General features: G+C 40.7%; 1 protein-coding gene across 1 annotated transcript in view; it reads left to right on the top strand.

Annotated features, from left to right (window-relative positions):
• Positions 1-6,246: 6,246 nt before the first annotated feature.
• USP24 (ubiquitin specific peptidase 24) overlaps positions 6,247-25,080 on the top strand; it is a gene marked incomplete at both ends in the record, with an annotated part of 62,088 nt that continues 43,254 nt past the window's right edge. Inside the window, 8 exons of the mRNA XM_082003173.1 lie at positions 6,247-6,555; positions 18,692-18,857; positions 19,820-19,887; positions 20,649-20,792; positions 21,279-21,401; positions 22,277-22,312; positions 22,894-22,959; positions 24,502-24,567. Of these exons, the coding sequence (XP_081859299.1) occupies positions 6,247-6,555; positions 18,692-18,857; positions 19,820-19,887; positions 20,649-20,792; positions 21,279-21,401; positions 22,277-22,312; positions 22,894-22,959; positions 24,502-24,567 (978 nt within the window). The remainder of the gene's footprint in view (positions 6,556-18,691; positions 18,858-19,819; positions 19,888-20,648; positions 20,793-21,278; positions 21,402-22,276; positions 22,313-22,893; positions 22,960-24,501; positions 24,568-25,080) is intronic.

Raw genomic sequence — 25,080 nt, 5'->3', positions numbered from 1 at the left:
AAACAGCCTTCACCCTCAGAGTACTGCGTATTACTACAAGCCCTGTCACCACACTGCACTGCCATCAGTCTTAGCTAGACTAATGTGGTCCATAAGTTGAGCATATCCCGTCAGCACTGGATGCACCGTACTGTTTCCTACCTGCCTAAACAGAGTGTCCATGCTGTTCCCCTCCACGGTCTCTTGCTTGTTTGCGTTGAAGTCATACTCCTATTCACAGCTCTACTGATTATGAATGCAAAGACTGTGAACGCTGGATTGGTACCACAACAGCCATGACACTCAAACACAGAGTGTCATACCACATCTCCCCTCCTACAGCAGTGTTAACTTCAGTGGCTCAGTATCACAGGATCAGAGGGATCCCTGAGAAGGGATCAGCAAGCGAGATGGACAATTTGAGAACAAAATAAAAGCACCCGAAGGCTACCCTGTAAAACTGTGTGATGCCTCACAGACTTGTTCAGTGTAACAAGAACACCAGGAGTTTCCATTTCAGATTGGTTCGCTTCTGAAATGTCACTGCATGAGTTTGTCCCTGCACAAACCAAGCTCTACAGTCTGCTATTACATGAAGTTTCCTCAGCTAACTTGGCCGACAGATAGAGTGAGCCTGCCTCTGGGTGCGTCTCTCAGGGTGTTGCTGCAGCTTGACACCGAATACGCTGTTTGTATTGTTCCGCTCCTTCGCCAGCAGCTCAGCCAGGGCCACTCCAGCATCAGAACTAATTCTGTCATTGCAGTTCATCTGATACTGAAGTCACATGTCAACACAGTAAAGAACTGCAACCAACATGGGGAGAGAAATGATCTTTAAAAGAAGTGTTTACCTACAACCACACACATAAAGATGGATTAGTCATAACTGCAGGTTTTTTCAGGGCTCTGTTCCAAATCTGATTCTACTGAATGTCTTCACTCTGCATTTCTGCAGGTTACTGCTTTCAGCTTGTTTTAAAGTTCAACCTTAGCTTTCATTTTCCACAGCTTGTGAAGCTTGTTTCAGGAAGAATGAACAACCCCCTTGCAATTGTTTAATTTTCCATGCCAGAGCTGTGGAGATGTGTTTTGAGACCCATGAGACGGTCTGAGTTGAAGAGCTGAAAACAAACCCATACGGTGAAGCAGAGGGGCCAGATCTGCTCAGCCCCTGGAGTCAGCTGTTCTCTCCTTTCAGTCCTGTTTCCCCTAGCATACTGTTCCACTCTTTTCACACTCACGTCATGCTGCTTCCATTCAAGGGAAACAGTATGAAACTTCATTTTTGTATTCAGGACACCAGTGGGTACTCAGCTTCTGCTGCAGAAGAAATGGTCATGGTTCAGCTCCTATTCCCTTTGGACACTAGAATAACAATGGGCATAGACTTGCTGGAGGAGGCGCATCAACACCACGAGATCGGTTCAGCTTTCTTCTTTCCCCTTCAGCCCCACTACAGTTTGTAGCAATTGTAAAAATTAATACATGTTGAGGAGCTAATGATACCCCTCCATCTCCCCTATAAGGCTTGTTATATACCTGTCTTAAAAGCACTTTATTAGAGCTAAATATTATAATTATGATTACTAGTGTACATGAGCCGCAGCTTGAAACCAAGGTAAACTGCCTCTTTGTAAATCGCTGCTGACAGCAGGCTTTGCCTTGGCAGTTACCCCAGTACAAATCTCCTCTCTAGCTGGCCAAAAGCTGTGAAGGAAGCAAAAACTCCTAGCATAGACAAAGTCTAAAAGTATATTGCATGAATCTGTCAGCTGGTGCTCATGAATAGACTCACACACTTCTTGTGTCTGCTAAAATCTTTGTTTTGTGCATTTTGCTATCTGCCCATTGCAACTGTACTTTTCAGGGGGTTTACGTAGTTCTTCACAACACAAATGCTTTTTACCTCTCTGCTAAAGGCAACCAAACAAGATTCATCAATATCTACATAAAAGAAATCTGATTTTCAATAATTCAGGGGGATTTGCACTATCTGGTCCCCAAGGCACTTTCTTACATCCCACCTATTACATTTAGCTATAAATAAAGCAGAACAGGAACTGCAAGAGACTGGGTGGGACAAGGAATAAAAGGAAGGAAGGAAAGATAAAGTCATTCCAGAAAACCTAAATTAATTCTTCGCAACACTATACAAAAGCTGGTTTCTACGATATCTCAGATACTCCTTCTCCAGGTAGTAAAGAGTTCCTTTGCCCCAACAGCCAGCTACACTAAAAACCAAGGAGTGCCTTGCCCATCCAAACCATAAGATTAGGGAAACCTTTGTAAACACGTTCCTCTTGTCAGTGCTTGGTATGTTTAGGGGTACAGAGACAGAATATTTCTCACCAGCAGGTTACCTTCTTGTTTCCACTGGGTGATGAGATTTCCTGCAAGACAATGCCATTTGCTTTGCTGCCTCTTTTCAAGCTTACAAAAAAATGTTTACCCTGCAGCCCGGAGAAAGTGTTTCTGTTCATCTTGCAGATAGGACAGAAACCTCTTCTTATCATCATGAGATCCAACTATATTACATGCCTAATCCCAAACCATTAACATCAGTGAGAAAAAGAGTGTTCTTCCCTTCCAAACGAAGGAGTTGGGTTTCATACAGACTCACAGACATTCCTCATTCATGCAACAACTGCAAAGGAATTTCTTCTAGCTACTGTAACTCCAGTTTTCATACAACTCGTGTGCTTAGGTACCATATAGTGGTGGAGCCCTGTAATTAAATTTTGTCCTGATTTCCCATATTTAGTCATTATTTATAAAACATTTATGAACAGGAAGTTTTAGTTTGTATTAATCTTCCCTTGGTAATATATTTGTATGGTACTTCTAACAAAATATGAGAAAGATGCTCTTTTATCCTGAGTAAAACATACACATGAAATTAAAGATTTCTTGGCAACATGAACTTCACATTCCCTTCTATCAGTGTCTCTAAGCATATATGTAACAATCCTGGTTGGGAAGGTACAACAAAGAGGGAAACAAAATCAGAGTGGCAAAGGATGTTTGCCAATTACATCTGGGATTTTGGTTGGAATTCCCCAACAGCTGTAAATAACAAGGGAAACCTCCAAGTTCAACAAGCCAGGGAGTCACCTCTTAGTTCCGCTGCATGTGTATGTTCCACCAGAATAATACAGCTGTTTCTCTTCGAGGGAAAACGCTGCATTTGCTGTTTAAATAGTGGGAGAGCTGTAAACACAGGACTGGCTTTAAAACAGGTTTATGAAGAAAGGTATAAAAGCATTTTCAGTTAAAAACACAAATTAACTGAACACTCCTACTGTAGCCTCTCTGCAGAAGTCACTGCAATTCTCCATCAAACTCTGTTTTTAGGCTACCTGGCAACACCATGGTCAACCCAAAAAGCCAGGTTCATTGTCACAGTATGACCACTTACCAAAACAGTAGTTTCTATTCCAAAATGTCTCTTTTCTGTAACATAGGGGTTCCTGGTGTCCAGGCATGCTTCAGGATACACATATGATGCATTCTGTAGAAAGTAACTACCTTCCATGAAGTAACATGATCAAATAACTAGTAAACACGTGTCACACCAACTGGCAACTACACAAGGACAAAGTCCAAGTTATCCAAAGGCAGACCTTGGGGATTTTTGCTCCCCCCTTCAATTTCTTTCTTTGCCTTGTCTCCTTGCGCCTTCTGGTGCCCCATCAGGAAAGACTTACTCGCAGCTTTTCTTGTTCTCAGTTACACAAGTTTGCTGTGCTTCTCCTTGCAACTTTTCTTGAAGTGATAATGCATGAAAAACATTTGCCAACTGGGACTTCCAGGCTGAATAACTTCTAGAAAAAGATGCATCCATTCCTTCACTAAACTAGAATGCACAATCTTGTCCTTTACATAGTCTCAAGAGAGATGCTGTCAGCAAAGTCCGTTAAAACTAATTTTAGGACCAGCACACCTCACTGTTAGTTATGTTGAGCTGCTGCATCCAAGTGTTACCCTTACATATTGGTAAACTTAAATTCCCTTCAAACTTCCTTCAGGACAGCTGGACTATAGAGTATAGGTAACTTAAGGGTAAAGCATTCTCTTCTTTCTTAGTCACCTGGGATTACAATCAGTTCCTCCATTATTTTTGGTATGTTTTCATTAGCTAGCTCAGCGCCAATTTACAGAAGCACTTCCTTGAAATAAATCTGAAAGCAATAATGACATCTAATAAAAGATATTACTTTTTCCTACAAACTTTTCTTCCATTAGTAGGGAAAAATTATGCCAAATGACTTCATCAGGCTGGAAGGATTAAACCATTATTTACAATATGCTTCAAAAATGAAAAAGGCTAATTTAAATGTTGGTCATGTGAGCAAGCAGTGAGTCAATATTCAGTGCGTTAGTTGAATGCATTTGAAATGCTGGAATTTTTCTGAAGCCTGCCAATCTTGAGCCATAACAGTTTCTTTTATAACTGGAGATCAGTACAATTGAAAGAACTTCCTTAGATCCAGCAGCTGAAGTTCAGTGTCATATGCACATTACCTCCATTCCATTGAATGTCAGCCTACAGGAAAAAATCAGAGATTAATGAGCAAGATGAAGGAGTCGTGATTACCTTTTGGGTCAGTATACAAGGAATATGAGACCACTGGTGGCATATTGCAATCTAAAAACGAATCTGAAACATTGCCAGTCCAATGCCAGTCCAGACTGATCCATCAGTTTGTCTCTTTCTACAAACTGAGGAGCAGAGACAGACACTGAGCTCTGAAAGTCCATGTAGGTTAGACACTTGTTGGTGTTCCCTACACTCCAAAGTTTCCTCTACACTGAATACGATTTGTACCTAAGATTTGACAGCTGTTTCTAGATTCCTAACCCCAGTGCTTTCTGTTGTATCAGCCACTGTTAACACAAAATAGCTTGCCAGAAAACACGAGCCTCCAAAGACAAATGTATATATGCAGACATCAGCACTGATCTTGACAATTTGTTCACCTGTTTCCTCCTTCCTCCTCTTCTCTGGACATAGACAAGACATTGTTAAAACCAGGTGATAAGTTTTGCCTGGGAGATTGCCAAGAGACCCAGATCTACTGACTTTCATGCCATACCAGAGTTCGCTAAATGTGTTTTAAGAAATACAAACAACTGATTTTCTGCTTTGGGCATCAGCAGTGTTTTTCTTTTTTTTTTTTTCCCCCCTCCTGATTGCCCCCTGCTTCATTTTGTATGGATTTGCATCTCTGCTTGCTACATCATATGCTTAAAGAACACGTTTCTACAGAGAAATAATCTGGAAGCTGGCAGCGACGATAGCGTGCTCAGCCTGCAGCCAGGCAGTGACTTCTCCGTGTACTCCTGCGAACCGCGTCCTCCCCTCGGGCAGGCCCAACAGGCCTCTGCTCACCTCTTCCGCCCCAGGACTCGCTATCCAGCTGCTACCCACAAGCGCAGGAGCTGTCGGCAGGGGCCAGGGCTTCGTTTCGCCTTAAAACCGGCCCTCATCGCCTCAGAGAAGGATACCTGCACACCGCCTGCCTGAGCAGCTCCCTCCCTCCCCAGAGACACGCACCTGGTGCACCGGCCCCTGCCCGCTTTCCCGCCTTGCCTAGCTCCCCCTCAGCCCTCCCGATCCCCGGGCCTGTTGTGTTCCGCTGTGAAAGCCCAGCCACCGCCCCGCCGGCCGGGCCTCTGCAGGGCTTAATTCACTAGTACGAGCTGTAAATAAAGGAGGAACTACCGGCAGCGGGCAGGAGACCAGCTGTGCAGCCTGCACCTGGTAGCCCGGGTCCCGCTAGGCGGGCTCCGCCGCACAAGGCCGGCCCGGCCGCTGAGGCAGCGCCAGGCCGCAACGCGGCCCGACCCTCCAAGTCGGGGTCCCGTTCCCCTGGCAACGCCGCTCCCCCTCACGTGACCCTCCCCGGCCACGCCCGCCCGCTCCCGTTGCTGTGGCGACAGCCGCTCCTCCCACCCCCCTCCCCTGGCAGTCCATTGATGTCCGGGCTGCTCCTCCCGCCCCACCCCACCGCACTGCTGCCTCCCTCCTCACGTGACACGAGCCCGGTGTGCGCTCCCCAGCCGGGCTTCGGTCCCCGCTTCCGGGCTGAGGGCGGGGCGGAGGGGGCGCGTGTGTGAAGGCGCGCGCGGGGGGGCGGGGGCGGCCGCCGCGGCGGCCGCTGAGGGGAGAGGCGCTCCCGTCAACATGGCGGCGCGCGGGGCGGGCAGCGCCTGAGCCCGGCGCCCCTTGGTTCGCGGCCCCCTCCTCTCCCCCGGCCCGGCGCGGCCATGGAGAGCGAGGAGGAGCAGCACATGACCACACTGCTCTGCATGGGCTTCTCGGACGCGGCCGCCATCCGCAAGGCCCTGCGCTTGGCCAAGAACGACATCAACGAGGCCGTGGCGCTGCTCACCAACGAGCGGCCCGGCCTCCACTACGGCGGCTACGAGCCCATGGAAAGCGGTCAGGGCCCGCCGGGCGGGCACGGCTCCCCCGCCGGCGGGCAGGGCCCCCGCGGCGGCGACGGGGACGGAGGCGGCGGTGGTGGAGGCGGCTTCGACCCGCCGCCCGCCTACCACGAAGTGGTGGAGACCGAGGTGAGCTGCGGCCTGCCCCGGGCGGGCTGCCCCGGCGCCGGCCTCCTGTCAGCGCCGGCCTGCCCGCGGGGCCGGTGGAAGCTCCCGCGGAGCCTCCCTGCTGCGGGGCGTGCCGGCGGGCAGGCGGTTGCCCCGGAACGTGGGTTCAGCGGGAGGGAGCGCGCAGGGGAGTCCCCGCGGGCCGGGGGCTTTTCTTCCGACAGCCTGGCCGGCTTGCTGCCCTGCGGGCCGGGGCGTGCGCACCGGGGCTGCTCGTCGCGATCGCTGAAAGGTGAAGAGCACCCAGGCTTTGCCTTGGCATTCCAGGAATGTGTGGCTACCGTAGGATTTTTTTTTTTCTCCTCCTCTTGTGCCTTCTTGCATAATCCGAGTGACTGATGACTGTCTCATATTTTCAAACTGTTTGCACAAGGTACAGGAAAGTGCAATCTGGGTCTTACTTTGTATACAGTTTTATTTGGGTAAGCTAAGCATAAATTCAGAAATAGAAAAGCAGTGAGTTCAGATATTTTCAAAACAAAGGCTTTAACTTGTAACTTAAATTACAGCTGTGTTCTAAGGTAGAAGTGCTGGAGAATGCCAGCCTTTCCTAGTTCTCTCCTTCCTCCTTGTCTGCCTCTTTCTCTTTTCTCTTCCGTCCTCTTCAGGAACTCTGAACTCCTCAGACAGCAGATACGCTCATGGTGCTTTCCCTGCTGCCAGGAACAGTCTTGTAGTGCTTACCTGTAAAGCGCTCTACTCTTCCAGGTCTTTTTTCCAAAACTTCGCAGAGTGCTCATGTGAAAAGACCTAATTAATAGTGCCCAGGCTATGGAACCCGTGGGGAGGAGAACAGAACAGCCCTGCTGTGCAGTACCAAAGGGCCACCTTGCGTAGTCTCTGTCTCAAGAAGTGGCCAATAGTAGATGCCTAAGCACATGAATAAAGGCAGGGAAACTCATGTACCCTCTCAGGCTTCGGTGAACAGTATCCTGAGGATTTCCTGTGCCAGAAGTGGTATCCTTCTGTGTATGTGTGTATATGTATCTATAAATATATGAAGAATACATGCACATATCTTGTACATAGCTAACTTGCACAGATCATCCGTATCTATAGCCTCGATATACTGAAGTCCAGTCTTGGAGAATAAAGATGTGTGATCCTGTTCACTGAATTAACTGGGTTAGATCCTTAGCTCCTATAAGCTGATAATGTATGCTTGTGGAGTAAGGTGATCTGTGGGACGGCATGTGTGCTGTGCCGAAGAGGAGTTGCTGTTTAACTTCATGATGGAAGCAACAGGGAACTGATTTCTAACCTGTGCTTTGAAGCATTGGGAGTGAATTAGAGGTCTGCTTGTTTGCATTCAGATCTTTGTAGCCATCAAGAGGGTGAGTTTTCCTATCAGATATAGTTATGTTTGGGACAATCTGGGTTGTCAGTGTCATATTTCAAGAGAAGCTGTCAGTGTAAACTTCAGAGAAGCACTTTTTTTCCCCTCCTGTTCCTATCACAAATGACACTGGCAACTCTGACTAAGAGGATTTTTTTCCCCCATTATTTCAGCTTGTATGTCTGATCAAACTTACACTTCAGTTTCCTTTGCCGCTTCTGTTCTTGTTTGCTTTGACTTGTATTCTTGTTAACCTACCGGAGGGAAACCAAAATATTTCAATATAGGCAAATGACTGCAAATCCATGAAGTAGGTATTTCAGAAGGATTGAAGTATCTTGCTACATGAAACTGTATATAAATTCAGGTCTCAGTTTAGTAACTGGATTCACTTGCAAATGAGCATCTGTTGACTCCTGCACATGTATGCAAAACAGGTTTTTTGTAATATAAGAGTTATACCTATAAAAATCTTGAGACTTGGAATTGTTGCCTGTGCTTATTTGTCTAGTATTGCAGTAGAACCTAGCAGCTTTTGACATATATTTCATAAAAGGGTGGGAAAAATATATATGAGTCGTTCTTGTTCTTTTTATTCTTCAAATGCAGTCTAGAACTACATTTAATAAACTACAGCTATTATTTAGGTGGTTAATCAGTAAGTAGTTTTGCGTTCAGCACGAGCTCATGACATGTGAAGCTGTACAGAAAGCCATTGCACAAATAGCTATATTACTCATTGTAGTCACATATATTATGTTGAAACATATTGTACCCCCTACTATCTTGGAATTCAGATGTTATTTCTGTTTCTCTTCCTCTCAGTATCATCTCTCTTTCTAACATCTCTTAGAGTGTGTATTCCTCCTTTTTCATCATAATACCAGTTTTAACTTTTATTTAGTGAGAAGGTAGTGGTGTGTTAGACTTATTTGTTTGATTTTTGTATTTTTATATATCATCAATGGACATGAACATCTAAATCAAAAGAGCACAATTGTTAGAAATTTTCCCCTAAATAAAATTTTCTGGTCTAGTAATGTTCATGAACGGAAGTTAGGATTAGATTTTTTTTTATAATTTATCAGTAACAAGAAATCTTTAGTCATTCTCCAAGACGTGTAACAGGTCTGTACTTTGTACTCAGCCAAAAAAAGAACGTAAATACAGTTTACCATACATATAAAAATAGGTTTATGAATGATTAAACACTTTATATTTTCCCTAATCAGTAATGAATTCATTATGTTTGCATATGCTGATTTGGTTTCTATTGCATAACGTTAGAATCTGTTCTGTTCAGTAAGCACGTTGATCAAAGAAAGGCTTGCCTGAATAGCACAGCAACCAGGTACATATCATACTACTAAAAATACATTTTCTTTAGGTAAAATAGTAAGACAAGTGTCAGTGGTCCAGACTGTTCGTCTTCAGGGGTGCCTGGAAGTGCTATAGAAGCCTGAATTTGGAGTAACTGGCCCAGAAGCAAGACAGCTGCTATGAGCTGGCTCGACACGTGCTCTGTGCCTTATTTGTGAGACCTGAGATGAAAACATACATAAATTTATTTTCACAAGGGCTGAAACTTCAGTTTCAGCAGGCTAATGTCTTACAAAGAGCATACAATTGATTCAGTTTTGTTAATAGATGTGCTGTGCCTCTGGAGTTGATGCTGTTAGCACGGCCATGCTTAACCCTTTAAAAGAAAAAGGGCAGCAAATTTGGAAATACAAAGGTGGCTTCACATTTGTTTGTGCAGTCTTCCTGAAATATCAGGAAGTTCAACTTTAGGTTTACAATCGGTTTGACGTTTTGCCCTGTGTAATGCCAAACCACTTTGATAGATTGAGATCACCTGCTTTTACAAGAGGTAACTTTGCCTGTTCGATGTAACTTCTCTGTTTATGTCTTTTGGTTTAAGTAAATCTAAGTGCATTTTGGCAGGAATCTGGGATTTCTGTGTTTATTCCTTAGGCAGATTTTTACGGTGTGATTCTTAGGCAGATTACGGTGCCGGGGGGTGGAGGGCTGGTATGCTCATCTTTTCATATGACTGACAGATAAGCTGTTTTATGAACTGCTGCTAAATCCTTATAATTTAAAATAAGAATCTAAATGAATGTGGTGACAATGTCTGTCAGCGGGTCCATGAATTGCCATAAGTGCTGACTTCCACGAGTTGGAGAGGAATGGCAGGGAGAAGAGCGGGCCAAATGAACGTGGGGATTGTGACCAGAGAACCTAAAATTGCAGTAAGGGGTAGGAACCCACTTATTCTAAAAGTATTGAACATATAACAAAGGTTTGTATAACCTTTACTAACGTAATCTTGATTTGTTTTTAAACAGCCGCAGAGAGTCATTACTATGACCTTTTGGGTAAATTGTGATTAACGGGTTATATTACCTTGTAGCTATTCCTGTCTCCTTTAGCATGTGCGCTTTTGATTTTTTTTTCTTTTTAGTTGAACTGGATGAAAAGGTCCTATACGCCAGATCTTGCTAGATAAGGTTTATAATAAAACTTGTCCAAGATTGCTTTTAAGGTGCTGTTTGATTTCAAGAGAAGGGGGTTTTGTAAAAGAAACCGGCCAGCGACTGTGGTAACAGTGCCAGGAACATTCTCACTAGTCATGCTGCAGAACTACTATGTTCAAAACTCTCTCTCTGCTCATTAGTAGAGCTCTGTACTGAAAGCAGTTCTGCCACAGATGTGCTGCGTCACGGTGGGTGTGTAACTTAACCTCTGTTTTAGCTTTTAGTGTGTAAAATGAGGATAATGGTGTGTGCTTTATTAGGAGTACCGTGGACATCAGGCTCATGAAGTTCTTTGATCCTTGAGTGGAAGGAGCTGTATTTATTTAAAGACCAAAAAGGTATTTAGCCTTCAAGCGAATGAGATTAATTTCACGCTACAATTTTATAAATTTAAAGTCAGTCTCCTGTTTTGTAAGTAGTCTTGAGCTTTGCAAAAGTGAGTATTTCTGGCATTCTCATGTGGAAGTTTTACAGTGTGTCTTGTGTAGGAATTGGCCTTGTAAAACAATTAAGCAATCAAATAAAGCTCTGTGGTGGATTCTGGCATTGAGTCCCTGGCTGGATGCCATCAGAATGTCAAATGGAATTAATATTTTAGCACTCCTGGTATTTGGCATCACTGTTTTCAAAAATTAGTGGCCCTGTGTAGGACTTGTATTTAGATTCTGGTTATGTTAATGCTTTCTTGGATTTTGGGGAAAAAAAAAAATACCCTGATTAAACCACGACATTGATATAACACAGTCTGTTGGAGAGGCTACATGAATTTAAGGAAAATAGGGGTAATAGAGAGGTGCAGTTGGTTAATTTTAAACGTAGGCTTTGTTTTGAATAGTTTATAAACTCATGTAATGTGATTGTTGGAGTCATCTTTGGATTGAGACTAGCACTTTCTAATTACTGGTTCGTCAGTGAAGGTGATGCCTGTGGGGTCACTGGAGGTAGGAGACAACTCCGTGTAGCCGAGTTCTCAGCTGGGCAGGAAGTGTCTTTGATATAATGTTCTCTGGAGGCATTTTCTGGTCATCTTCCCAGTTTACAGTGCTATTTTTTGGCAGCTGTTTAATAAGGAAGTGAAATACTGAGGAAGAATGAGAATAAAAACAAATTAGCCAGTGTTAGAAGTTAATTCCAGCAAATCATTTGGATTGCTTTTGGATTAAGGAACAGTAGCTCTTTGTACGAGGAGGGCAAAGATGGAAAGGAAGTGCCTGTTTCTTTTGTAAGTTCTCATTTTGAAAAAAAACATTTATTTGTGCTGCCATAGGAATAGTCTTTGGTATGTATGTTTCAGTTATGCTTCATGGGCGAAATTAAAATAAATTTCAAAAAGCCAATGTGCTCAATGTTTGTTACCACCTGATCTTCCCAGTCACTACGTTACAGCCGTTCTGACTTCTCTTGTTCTGATGCCTCGTGTGATTTTTCATATTAATTAATGACAATTTTGTAATGATACATTGTAGAACCTGAATTCAAATTCTTACATCAGCTGCTTTGTCAGTTCTAATTTCTGTCTCACTATACATTAGTATTAATCCATAGAACAGAAGTATAGTTGAGTTTTTAGCAGTGTTATTGAATTAATTCTCCCTTCCAGAGCCTGACCTTTGGTCAGTAAAATGTTATAATAAATACTTTATCTAGTGTTTCTGCAGCAATTCCATTTCCCTTTGCCAAAACACCAGGCATGAATAGAGAAGTATTGACTTAATTTTAAGTACTGAAGTGCTAAGCATTTGTGATTCATTGTTTTATTGTATGAAAGCACAATGTTTATCTGATATCACACAAAGTTATTTTGAGTTATTTGGAAATAAGCATGGGGTTTTGTGCTTATGAAAGTTCAAGTGTTGGGAGGAATAATGGTATCAACTCAGAGTCTGGCTGTTTGTAGTTACACTAATGGAGTAAGTTGTTAAAATATATCCACAGACAGTACTGAAAACACATGCAAGATAAGTGTGTTTTCCTTGGTTCCTTATGAATGGCATTCTTAACAGTGTTTTCCATGACCTTTCCCTCACCTACAACTAGTTATCAAACTTTAAAATACATTGCCAAAAGCGGTTATAGAATCTGTCTGCCTCAGATTTCACTGAGTACTATGGTAATAGTAGTATAGAAGGGCAAAGATAATCTTTTTTTTTTTTTAAGTTAAATGGATCTTTTAATTCAAATGTGAGTTTTACAGAGCCTCAATTATTTTGTTTTGCTGCAATGCTTAGTACTGTGTTTATCTCTGAACAACTAGGCAAGTACACTGGGGAATATTGCTTAGTAACATCACACCATCATCCTGGAAATCAGGGAAACCAGTACAAGCAATGTTTTTAGAAAATCCTAGTTGATTTCTAGCTTTGCTGAATTTTTTCTCTTTAAACTCATATTCTGTTCTTATTTCCAGTCTTATACAGCTCTTAGTTTTAAGAGATTGGGAGGGGGGAAGCCATAGGGTTTTTGTGGTTGGTTTGTTATAATCCCTTACAGCTACTAAGAAGGGTTTAGTTTAACCATGCATTCTTGATAATGCGCTTAGACTACTCTCAGTTAAGGTCAGTGTCCAAAACTTTCTGTAAGAACATCCACTAAATAAATCAGAATTTTCTTAGGAGGTATTTATGGTGAGGTGAGAGTTCAGCTTCAGTTAGGTGGAGTCTGTGACATAGGGTTTATTTTCCTTTAGTGATAGACTGGTATCATTCTTTTATATTAACATGATGAAATACTAGTATTTTTTCTTATGACAAGACTGCATCTGCTTGTGTAAAGTAGTGCATAGTAAAAATTTGAACTAAAGAGCTTAATTTCTATTAAGCAAAAAGAATAAAATATCTATATATCTCCCCAACAAGCTTACTTTTTTTAGCAGAACATAAATAGCAAAAAGCACTCCCAACTATCACTGTATTCAGAAATTTTACATACAGATATTTTCTTGTGGATGAAAATGCAAGGGCAAGATGCTATATCTGTTTAAGTCTTAAAACACTTGAAAATTGTCACTGTACATCGCAAATAAATGTGTGTTCGTCAGTAAAATGTTTAGGAAATCACAGTGGGTTTTCTTACTGCCAAATAAGAAACATAATGTGGGAATTCTGTATATGACACCATTTTCTGAGGCTTATTAATGTCATCATAATCATAAAAGGATACCAAGCTTGCTCTTAGCAATGTGGGTTGAATGAGTTTAATCTGATGGCAAGAACAGGCAACAGGGAAATACTCTTCAATTTTGTTCCAACATCTGCCACTTAACATGAGTTTAAAGAAGTTCTTTAAGCTCCTGGTGTGCCAGTTTATAAAAAGCAAGTAGGTTCTAGGTATGAAAATGTAACAATTTTTTTTAAACATTCAATACGTCCTGCTTAGTGTGTTCAAGTGTAAGTGCAAGGTGGTAGCGCTGATTTATTTGAAAGCCTTTTAATTCTTACCCCTGTGATCCAGTTCTAGGTAACAGAATATCCTCCTTTTAGGAGTTAATTAAAAGAAAAAAGAACTGACATCCAGGTGTGAAAGTAAAAGCTGCTTTAATCAGTGGTCTGGCAGATAAAGGGACTGTCAAATCATGACTGCAGGATTCATAGCTTCTCCCACAAATTGATGGACATAATAGATCGGAGAGGTGCTCTGTCCGTTTTTATGGGTATTTGATGTATTTCGGTTACATTGCCTCCACCTGAGCATCTTGCAGTGCTTTGCAAATGCCAGTGAATGGTGCCTCAGTGTGCTGTGGCAGAGGGAAGTATCACCGTTGACCCTTTACAGCTGGGGAAGCTGAAGCACTGAAAAATTGATTTCCTCATTATTGCTTAGTATGTCTGATTTGAAAACTGAAAGGTGGAGCTAGAATTTGTGGCTTTAAGCATTTTTTTTATTACTGCTTTTCAGAGCAGTTAGATTTGGTCCTGTTTGTAGGTACATAGTAACATAATACAGTTGTTGTTTATAACAGTACAGTGAAGCATCAAAAAAGTCTGATCCTGTTGCTTGTTGAAAGAAGCATGGCTTTGGGGTTCTGTTCAGATTCAAGAGCATATGATGTGACTTAGCTCTGGTGATAATAAATTCTGTTGGTAGCCACCTATCAAAATCATATTAACAAGTTTAAATTATAATTTGACTGTAATTTCATTACTAAAATTGCCAGTTAGCATCAAAACACTTTCTTAAATGCCTTGTTATTTTATCTAAAGTGACCGGTGTGGTAAATGTCAGTGGCTTTAGTTAAACAGTGTTTGATGAGTTAATTAGCAGAATATAGCAGGAATACACTTTGAAGTTTTGAACTGTGACCTTTTGGCAATTAAAGTTAATTTATATTTCACTTCTTGTGTGAGAGCTAATCTTTGTTCTGTGTTAATCTTCCATGGAAGGTTTTATACTACAGACTTACACAATGCTTTATTGATCAGATATTTAACAATTTTTGTTTATTCAACCTGGCAAACAACTCTGGGAGGTGCCAGGTCCCCAGGATGAGAACCTTGAATCAGTGCTTGAGACTGCTCTTCAGAGGGTATTTCTCCTCCTGTATGTGTGGATATAGCTGCATTTTCACACCTTGAAAGTAAGCCGAAAAATTCAAGTAATGCTGTTAGAATGGGGGGGATCTTCAGGGCTCTTCTGTTGTAGGAGGTTATCAGAAGGCATGAAAAATTATGTTAAAGGTTTGCCAGCAAATGTTTTTTGGTCTCCAGGTTTGGCTGCAGAAGGGAAAATAGTTACAGGATGTGTGATATGCACCATGATTTCTCAGAAAATAGATGATTCTTACAGACGTTTAAACAGTTTATCTTTGGATTGCCTGTTGGCTGCCAGGAATAGTTTCTTTGCTTTTTACTGTTGCTGTTGTTGGAGCAAATCCTTAACATGTCAGGTGCCAGTCAAGTATTAAGTCTGTTCAGCCAGAATTGCATAGTCCTGATTTAGGTCATCATCAACTAGCAGACACCATTCTTAAGTCATCTGTTTGAAGGGAGGGAGTTTCTCTATATATATACTAAAATAAAAAAATGTATGTAATTTCCTAAAAAAGAGACCCAGAAAACCACTTTTTGGGAGGCTTACGTGGCCTTGTGTACAATTTATTTTCAGGTATAGCATAAAAGCTTTTATTTCACCTGTGGACCCATGTCAGTAGAGTCTGTAGTGACAATTCCTAGCTCCTCATTTATAAAGTGTTAATTGTGGCTACCTGTTCAGAGCTGTGATGTGTTGCAGCTGTGAATGTCAACAGAGCAAGTAGGATCTTCAGCCTGTGTTGGTTAGTGAGCCGGCTTCACATGACACAAGAACTGAGCTGACATTGCACCTTGCTACCGCAGCTGCTAGCTGCTCTTAATAAACCCCTCACTTTAAAGAGCCGTACACAAATTGATTTAAAAGTTGGGTTTGGGGGAGTTTTCTTGTACAGAAGGACACTAGTTGTGAAAGAGCAGCAATAAGTCTTTAAAGAGACTGTTAGTCATCCTAGGTATGTTGTAAGAAGCAAGACTCAGTCTGCAGTAATATAAACTGAATGTAGCAGTAATCTCCAAAAAATGCAGGGTATTAAATTTATTAATGGTTTGAAGGGGAATTTGAGTTTTAAACTACCTGGGCATTTATTTGAGACTGTTGCAGGTTTCACAGTAGCTGTGAAACTTGTATGTGATACGTTCTAAAATTAATAAATAAACTTGGTAGTTCCTGGGCAGGGTTTTTGTAGCAGAAAACTGACAAGCAAGAAGACTTGTTGTCTCTAATTAGTTGAATGTGGCAAAGATGTGCTCCTTCAATGCAAATAGTTCCCATTGTTATTAGGGCTATATCCCCAGTACTGCACTGGTGGTTATTTCTTCTGTTAAAAAAAAAAAAAAAACCACACATCCTTTCGCTACATTGTTGGTAGACTCAATCCAGCAATAGGCCAGATGTGTCCTTAGAGCAATTTATGATAATGCCCTTATTTGTGATGTACAGTGAAGAACATGTGGTATTTCACTCTTTCCTTATGAATTTCCCTATTACAGACACTGGCAATCACTTGTGTGGAAAGAGGTAAATAAAGAGCAACATTGCTTAGATGCAGATGGGGAAGCAGAACAACAGGTGGAGTTTTTCAGTAACAGTTGAAGGTCTGCACTATTAGACTGTACCTCTTAAACTACTCATTGCTAACACTAGTTTTATTTAATGTGGACACTTTCCTCTAGGGAATGGAGCAACTGTAGCTCAGTTACTGTAATCATTTGTTGGAATGTTGCTTTCCTCTGCTACAAGTCTAGGCTGAGCTTAAAACACTTAGCAGTTGGGTGTTTATATTATACCCAGCCTACCTTTATTAGACTAATCATTGTATCCCGTACTGTTACTGCAAGGGCTTTTTTTATAACTGCACATTTATTTCCTACAGGAAATGGATTTGTGTTCTGGATGGGTGTCCTTTCCAAAAGCTGTAAACTTAACTGTTTTTATTTAGTCAGTACAACAGGGTATTCCCTAGAAACTTGTGCTTTTAAATGTTTTCAGTGTTTTGTCTTTTCATTTAGACCTTGAAACATCTCTTCTTAAAATTTGAAGTATTTAAACAGGGCATAATTTGCTAGATGTGAATTACATGAAACTTCCTTGCACAGTACTGGATCAGATGACTACAGTTTCAGATGTTGATATTCAGGTCTGTTAAAGTACAACTTACCATAATGACAAACTTAGGACTAAGTGTTCAGTAGAGGGTTGGGGAAAGGTGGCACCTTACTTCCCAAACACTGACATATTTGGTGGTTTTTTTCTGAGCACTCTTTGTGTTCCATTCCTATAAACTTTACTGCTGTTTTCCAGAACCTGTTAGTAAGTCTAGCTAGCCACTGTGTGCTATCATCACCTGCACCAGTGAGCTTTAAAGGCCAAGCTGTATACAATTGCTGTTTCCTTGGCTTAATATTTTTGAATCATTATGAAAGTGAATATGACACATTTACTTTTTAATAAACAGCTCTAATCCTGCAAATAGGTGCAGTGCGAGAGCTGGAAGCACACTTACCTGCATACATTGATATAATTCTTTGTATACCATGTCCTCCTGATTTCAGTTCTTTCTTTTTGTTTATTCCGTTGTATTTGTTCCGTTCATTTTCCTGACACTGTCTTTTTTTTTTCTCTTGAAAGTCTTTCCTGCTTCTCCTTCCTCCCTATATGTCCCTGGCTTCTCTCTCAGGGGGGATCTTGTTACCATCACTGTGCTTGCATTTTCTTCCCTCTGACAGTTGCTCCTGGTTGCCGCCAGGCCTGATCCAGACATTCTGTCCTTTCTCCTACTTGAGTTGTCTGCTCTTGTGAAGGCAGGGAAAGTTAGTCCATGTGAACTCTTTGACACATTGGGTAGCTAGTGTCTATGTGAGGTTAAAAAATAAACAAAAGAAAATAAATGAATAACTTGTCTACTCTTTCATTTGGCGCTGCTGAGGCAGTTACCTCATATGGCACTTAGCAAAGAACATGGGGCTAATTCTGTGTTCTGCCTGTACACAGAAATAGTTGCTGTTAGTGGCACTAGCAAGGAAACCCGTAAAGCTTAGCTGCAGACACATCTGCTTGCTTTTTCCCTGCTTACCTTCCAAAACATTTTCCAGTAATTCATTTTGACTTCAGGCGGACAATTGTAGCTTCCTTATTGGACAACTACATTTGAGGTGTAAATTTTTCTTCAGATAACTACCTAACAAAAAAAAAAAATCCTGATGTACTGGATTAGTTAGACACGTAAGTTTTGTGTTTCTTAATGTGATGGGGTGAAAGGATGATGAAATTGGCCTCCCTTAGAATAAACTATTCCATATTCCACAGCAGTTGTTGAACAGAGGATTAATATGCAGATCTCTGAAGATCAAGGTTTGTACTCTACAGTCTCACAGGGATTGGAGGTACTTACCACTTGGCTTCGGGATCTGATATGCTAAAGAACAAGATTTACCACTTAAATAGGCAATTAGTTAGCAATTAGTTATGTAAACATAGTAGTTATCACATACACGAAATACATAAAGGTATGTAATCCCTTCAATTCAAGTTGAAATATTAAGTTCTACTTTGAAAAACACAAGTAGCCTCAGGGTTGTTGAGATTTTGACATGCTTGTTATAAGCACAGCTGTTTTTTCTGAAGCTACTAAATCCTTTAAAGCATCTAGGAGAGAGAGATAAAAATTGTTTCACTTGAACTCCCTTTCTATTCACAGAAAAATGATGAAAATGGGAATTGCTCTGGTGAAGGTATTGAGTTTCCAACGACTAACTTGTATGAACTGGAGAGCAGAGTTTTAACAGATCACTGGTCCATACCCTATAAGCGGGAAGAATCTCTAGGCAAGTGCCTAATTGCATCCACCTATCTAGCAAGACTGGGTAAGTTCTCTTCCTACACCTATAAAGATTATCTGTTCAAAGGATTTCATACACAGTATGGTGGGCAGTTATGTCTTTCATATTAACCTTGCAGTTGTTCACTTAGCACACTGCAGAATGATCACATCTCTGTGAAAGTGAACTATTCTACCCAATGCTGTAAAAAGAAAGCCAGTCTCTTTTTTTCCCTCCAAAGTAATATGTTTACTTAAGCTTTTTTAAAAAGTGGAGCACGTTTCTTTATGTTCTAATGATTGTAGGAATTACTGTTTTTCAGAGATGAATTACTGACTCTTTTTTTTCATTGTGCTGGTTATTTTCCATTCATAAAAAGTCATCTACATCCATGCTGTACCAGGCTTGTATAACTGGTTGGTTTTGCCTGGTGAAATACTTACGCTGTAGACCTGAATTTGACTTTTCTGCATTCAGTACTTTGACTGGGGTTAAGAGTGTTATGGAGGCATCATGCCCAACAACTGGTATATAATAAGAGTGCAAGATAATTTTTTCATCATGCCTGATGGCAAACTAAAAGGAGGTTACAATCTGTTGGAAGAATAGAAGTTGTTAGGTGGTTCTGGTTTGCTTCTTTGTTTCCAACCTGTGTTAAAAGAGCATACTTAAATTTGGGTTTGGGTGGAGGCTGTGAAGCATCAGAAATGATCTGAAGTTAGCGTAAGTTATAAACTTTGAAGAGAGAAATACTTTTGGTGCTAATAATGCTTGAAGAGGTTGTAAAAGATGGAACATTGGGAAACTTATGTCCGAAAGGCAAGTTCTCTTGACTCATGCTTTTTTGTGGCTGAAAAAGCATGCTAGTTATGAACGAACAGTAGCACATTCATTACTGCTGGTTTTGGTTGGTGTTCCCAAAACTTGCAATGAGCTCCCTGAGGTAATCTTAAAGTTGTGGGTTTTTTTTTTTAATACTTTAAAAAAACACTCTCCTTTCTGTAAAGGTCTTTCTGATTCTGATGAGAATTGCAAGAGATTTATGGACAGATGCATGCCTGAAGCATTTAAAAAGGTATGTACGTACAGTAGAGCAATTCAATGTTTCTTTGCGTTGTTCATGGTGGAAATGGTGTCTTGTAATCCAGACTTCAGAAACTATGGTAACTGTTGAGTACGTTCTTAGATTAAAATCATAGATTATTTTCCTAGATAAAAATCATAAATAGGCTTAGATTAAAATCATACAAAGTCCCAGTTCTGCAGCTGTGGCCCATTTTGGCACATAGTTCTCCCCTGCCTTTTTTTCTTAAATGAAGAGCTGTGTTGTAATTAGTGGAACCTGAAGACAGGTTTAAAGACGCTTGGATAGAGTCATTAATGGCAAGTTCAGAATCGGGTTTCCTTATACTCTATTCTTGGAGGGTTGCTATATTCTTTCTTACCTCTTTGCATGATCTATTTAGAATTTGTCTTTTTCCCCTTGGTGCTTAATGCCTTATGTGCCACTCTGGGTTATTGTGAATTTTCTCTACAGAGCTCCCCACACCAATTTAGTTGTTTTTTGCAAAGGTTACAGTCTTTACTATTGTGTGGATATGGAAAACATTTTGCCTCATTTTATTTTCTGTCATAAACTGATTTAAGGTGTTCTTCAGCAAATTACAAATTTAATTAACTCTTAAGCCATTAGTACAGGAAGAGCTTCTGGAAAACACACCAGACAGCTTTTAGGACACTCTAAGGAAACATTTGCTGTGAAAACAGTCTCAGGGGTTGATAAATTTCTCCTATTTTGTGATTGTGCTCAAACTTTAAATTTTTTTTTTTTTTTAGCTGTTGACATCAAGTGCTGTTCACAAATGGGGAACTGAAATCCATGAAGGAATATACAACATGCTTATGCTGCTAGTGGACCTGGTTGCAGAAAGAGTAAAACAAGATCCCATTCCTGTGGGCCTGCTCGGTGTACTTACAATGGTATTTGACTCTTTCCTGTGGTTTCTGATATTTGGGTATTTGGCATTTCATATTTATGCTGCTGCTGCTTTTTCTAACCATATTTTGCTTGCTGCAGATTTTTAACATCTAGTATGCAATTCATAAAGGGGTGAGTGCTGGTCAAAACTTTTGAAAACTAACATGCTCAAAAAAAAAAAAATCACATCTGTCACCTCACTGTTTATTTTTTTTAAAACGGGTAGTTTGAGTTCATCTCCCCCTTTGTACAGATACCTGGCTCACATGACTACTGGATATTGTCTGTACAGAATGGAAGCTTCAGAATGTTTTCATACAGTGAGAACTGAGAGGCAGGAGCAGGGGTCTTCTGTTAAAGATCTAGCAAAAAAAAAAGTTTAACTGTCAACCAGGAGAATGCTCAACTGGAAGTGTCAGACATTATCAAGATAAGTTTTGAGACTGGCATAAGCAATGCTGTTCATTGCCATGGGCTTTTCTTTCAAGGCATTTAACCCCGACAATGAGTATCATTTCAAGAATCGAATGAAGGTATGCCAGAGAAACTGGGCAGAAGTCTTCGGGGAGGGGAACATGCATGCTGTCTCGCCCATATCCACTTTTCAGAAGGTGAGCATGGCCATGTCCTAAAACCTATTTTTAGGGTAGATGTGTTTGTTTCAGGAAAGATTGTTTGATTAGTAGGTGTTTATAACACAAGAAAGCTTAAATGCGTCACCAAGAATTAGAGCAAATAGATCTTCAGTATATATTGGTCTGTAGAAATGAATTTGTCCTCTCAAATTGTCCCAGCTCTCCGTTAGAGGCTGGATTTAGAAACTGGTGTACTTTCATGTCTAAAGTACCACGACAATCAGATGGGTCAATCTGCTGTATCTAAGGACTGACATCTGTTTGGCTGTTGAGTGTGAAATGACCAGAATAATTCAAAGTGTACAGTTCTAGCAGAGAATGAATGCTTTTCTGACAGCCAAGGATGGGATATCTTCAAGTCAGACACGCTGCCAAGGAGGCAGTATTTGAGGTTTGCACTGTCTTGTCGCAATTCTTCCAGATGTGTGTGTCTAAAAAGGAGCCTTGGTAGTGTTACTCTTTCCTTCAGGTAACAAGTTTGTGGCCGTAGAAAGAAAATTGTATATCTGCTGCTTTGGGAAAGGTTCTTTAGTAATGTTCCACGCTGCTAATGTGCTATAAATATAGTCGCTTGTGAGTCAGCAGCTACAGTGTGTACTGTTGCCACAGCTCATGGTCAGTGATGTAAAGCGGGGTCCAAAAAAGGATGATGCTAATGAGAAGCTCCAACTACACATGCTTAGTAAAGGAGCTGTTACAAATAAATTGCTGTTTTCTTTGAAATAATAGTGCATGCATTTGGGGTATGGGTTAGTGGGCTGAATGTGTCTTTCCAAATCTCTGTTTCAGAATAGAAATGTTTAGCATTGATTATTGCAGCTACTAATTTGTTAATATTTTAATTGTTCAAGGAACCTCATGGGTGGCTGGTGGATCTAGTAAACAGGGTAGGTAAATGTAAACCAAGCAGAATTCTTATTTTTCACTTGAATTCATTGGGCTTCAGAGATAATTTCTTCTCCCCTCCGTGCCCCCCCCCAATTTATTTTTCCACTCTGCATTTTTGTGATGACAACCAAAAAAAATAGTTTAAGATTTTAATCCCTCCTACATATCAGGAAGGGGCTTTGCTAAATAAATCTTGAGTTGCTGCCTTCTCCCGTGAGCATCTTTGCCCTAACATGATGGCTATGAGTAGAGGAAGTCCAGAGCTCAGCTTAGGCTGCAGTGCTGTTTCCCAGTCAACTGTTGCTCTGTGGTCTAGCTTTCTTCCTTATATACTTTTTTACTTGAGACAGTTTCTAGCTTGATGCTTAATCTGGTACCAGGTATAATTATATTCCCCAGTGTGCCCCTGAATTCCCATGAAAACGTAAAGCTTATGTTGAATGTGATGTTCCACGGTAAAGGATACTTGTGGGCATCCCAGGAACTCTCAATAGAACATTTTCTATGATACCTTATTTAAAAGATAAAATACTGTAAGATTTTTATACTAAAAGATATAATACTGATTATTTTATTTCAGTTTGCAGAGCTGGGTGGATTTTCAGCAATTCAGTCCAAACTCAATTCAGAAGATATCGAACTTGGGGTAAGTTCATCTTCTGTCACGAGACTTCTCCCATTCCACTGCGCACTTCATGTAGGACCAGTAGTGTCCGTTTTGGCCATGCTCTTCCCTTTGCTTTGGGACTAGATCAACATTCTCACAGAGCCTTGGAGAAGTGCTGCCAGACTGGAGGTCAAATGAGGTGGTGCATAAGAATCCTGACTGAAGAGCTTTTCAGACATCACAGAAAAGAGGAAGGGTTAGCATACCTTTCTGGCTAACATTCAGCCTTCCAGTTAGACATCTAGTTTCACTGTAAATTCACAAGTATGTCCCTGGTTTTCAGTTTACTTCAACTGTAGCTGCATTTAGCTGCAAGTGAATGGACTTCTGTCATTTATTACAGAAATCATTGTTTAAGAAAAAAAAATCCTTAGGAAGACAGACACTGTCTAATCCTAAGCAACTTTTCAAAGCCTTTGACTAAAACCTGACTGGTTCGACAGTTCTAACTATTTTTGGTGACAAAGCCTAACTTGTTTAGTTTTAGCTTCCTAATTTATACTCGGGAGACTTCATAATCTGTCAAGCTTTGAAGAACAAGGAGGCTAAGGGAAAACCATGTCATCTAGAATCTTGTCCCTCAGTATAAAACCAGTCTGCTTTCAGTGAAATGCCATTTGGAAAGAATTCAACTTCTTTTCTTGGGGTATTGTTATTTGCTACTTTATAAAGAGAGAGGCTCATATATGAGCATGACGGAATAACAAAACTTAATTTAAATCCTCATAGTGCAATAGAAACTTTGACTTTGTTTAACGACTAACTGCTTGCTTAGGAAAGAAATCTGATTCAGAATCACTTAATTTAGGCCTTTGATTGCAGTGGTGCACACTCAATTTCACAATTCTTGATCCCATGTGAGAAGAAATCAATTTTGACATTATTTATTGGCAAACAGATGTTTTTATACATTTAATGATGATAGATATCACTTGAAAATCATAGAATCATAGAACAGTTCGGGTATATAATCCCAAATATAGTATGGGTAGTATAGGTATATAGTTTATGTATAAATTAAATAAGATTAAAATCATGCATTGAAGAGATCTTGACATGTATATGACACATTTACAAAAGCTTTCTCCCACTTAATGCTTTGAGGAAGAAATTTGCATTATGGATTTAACCTTAAGCCTTGCATTCACACCTCTTACTTCTGTAGAGAGCAACCAAAATGCATTCCTTTCCGTCTGTTTGCTTCTGTGACTCAAACAGGATTAGACAGAGAAGACTCAGCAGAATGATGAGAGGACCAAGACTAGTGAAAACTGGGAAGACATTTTTTATCTCAGGCAAAAATGTGTAACACATACTGTATGCTGTAGAGTAAATCTCTTTCCTAAACCATGTATTGTTGCAAAGGAGTTGCACACCGAAGTCAATTTGTAGGAGATGACTGGAAATTATCATATGAGATAAATAATACTTATTCACCTTCATTTGCCTTTTAAGGCATAGATCACTAGCTCTGAAAAGATCTCTCTATGTGCACCTAAATACTTGCTGTATTTCTTTCAGGCAATCTCTGCATTAGTTCAACCATTTGGAGTTTGTGCGGAGTATCTTAACTCTTCTGTAGTACAGGTAAAATGCCTTTGTTATGAATTCTTTTCAGCAAATAGTAAAGCCTTGAAATGTGACTGTAGTAGCTTGCTGAAGTTTAGATGGAGCTCTCTGTGTTAAAGTAGATCTTGAGCAGTACGGTATCAGAAAGACAACTACATGAGAACCGGTTCTTTTTATTGTAGGATGAAAATGAGTTTACAACTGTGTTGGTGTGAGGCTGGTGACTAATTCGAAAAGCCTTCAAAACTCACTTTGCATAAAGTGCGAGAATCATTTTGAGCATCCTGAGGGTGATGGATAGAGGGCTCAAACAATGCTCAGATTCATTTTCTAAACGCAGTGATCTGTAGTCACTTATCTACATCTGCAACAGTGAGAAGCTCTGCCACTGCCATTATTAAGCTTCATTAGTGTAAAGCATGTAGGAAAAGAACCTAGCTTGATGGACGGATTTTGTTTTAGATTTAACTTTCTGGCTGAGACCAAGCACATGGATTTTATGCTGGAAAAAATTGTGGTACAGGAAAAAAA

Source organism: Phaethon aethereus (assembly GCF_964289735.1).
Source record: "Phaethon aethereus genome assembly, chromosome: 8".
NCBI classification, from domain to species: Eukaryota; Metazoa; Chordata; class Aves; order Phaethontiformes; family Phaethontidae; genus Phaethon; species Phaethon aethereus.
Note: the sequence above shows the minus strand (reverse complement) of the source record. Positions and strands in the feature narration are given on the sequence as shown.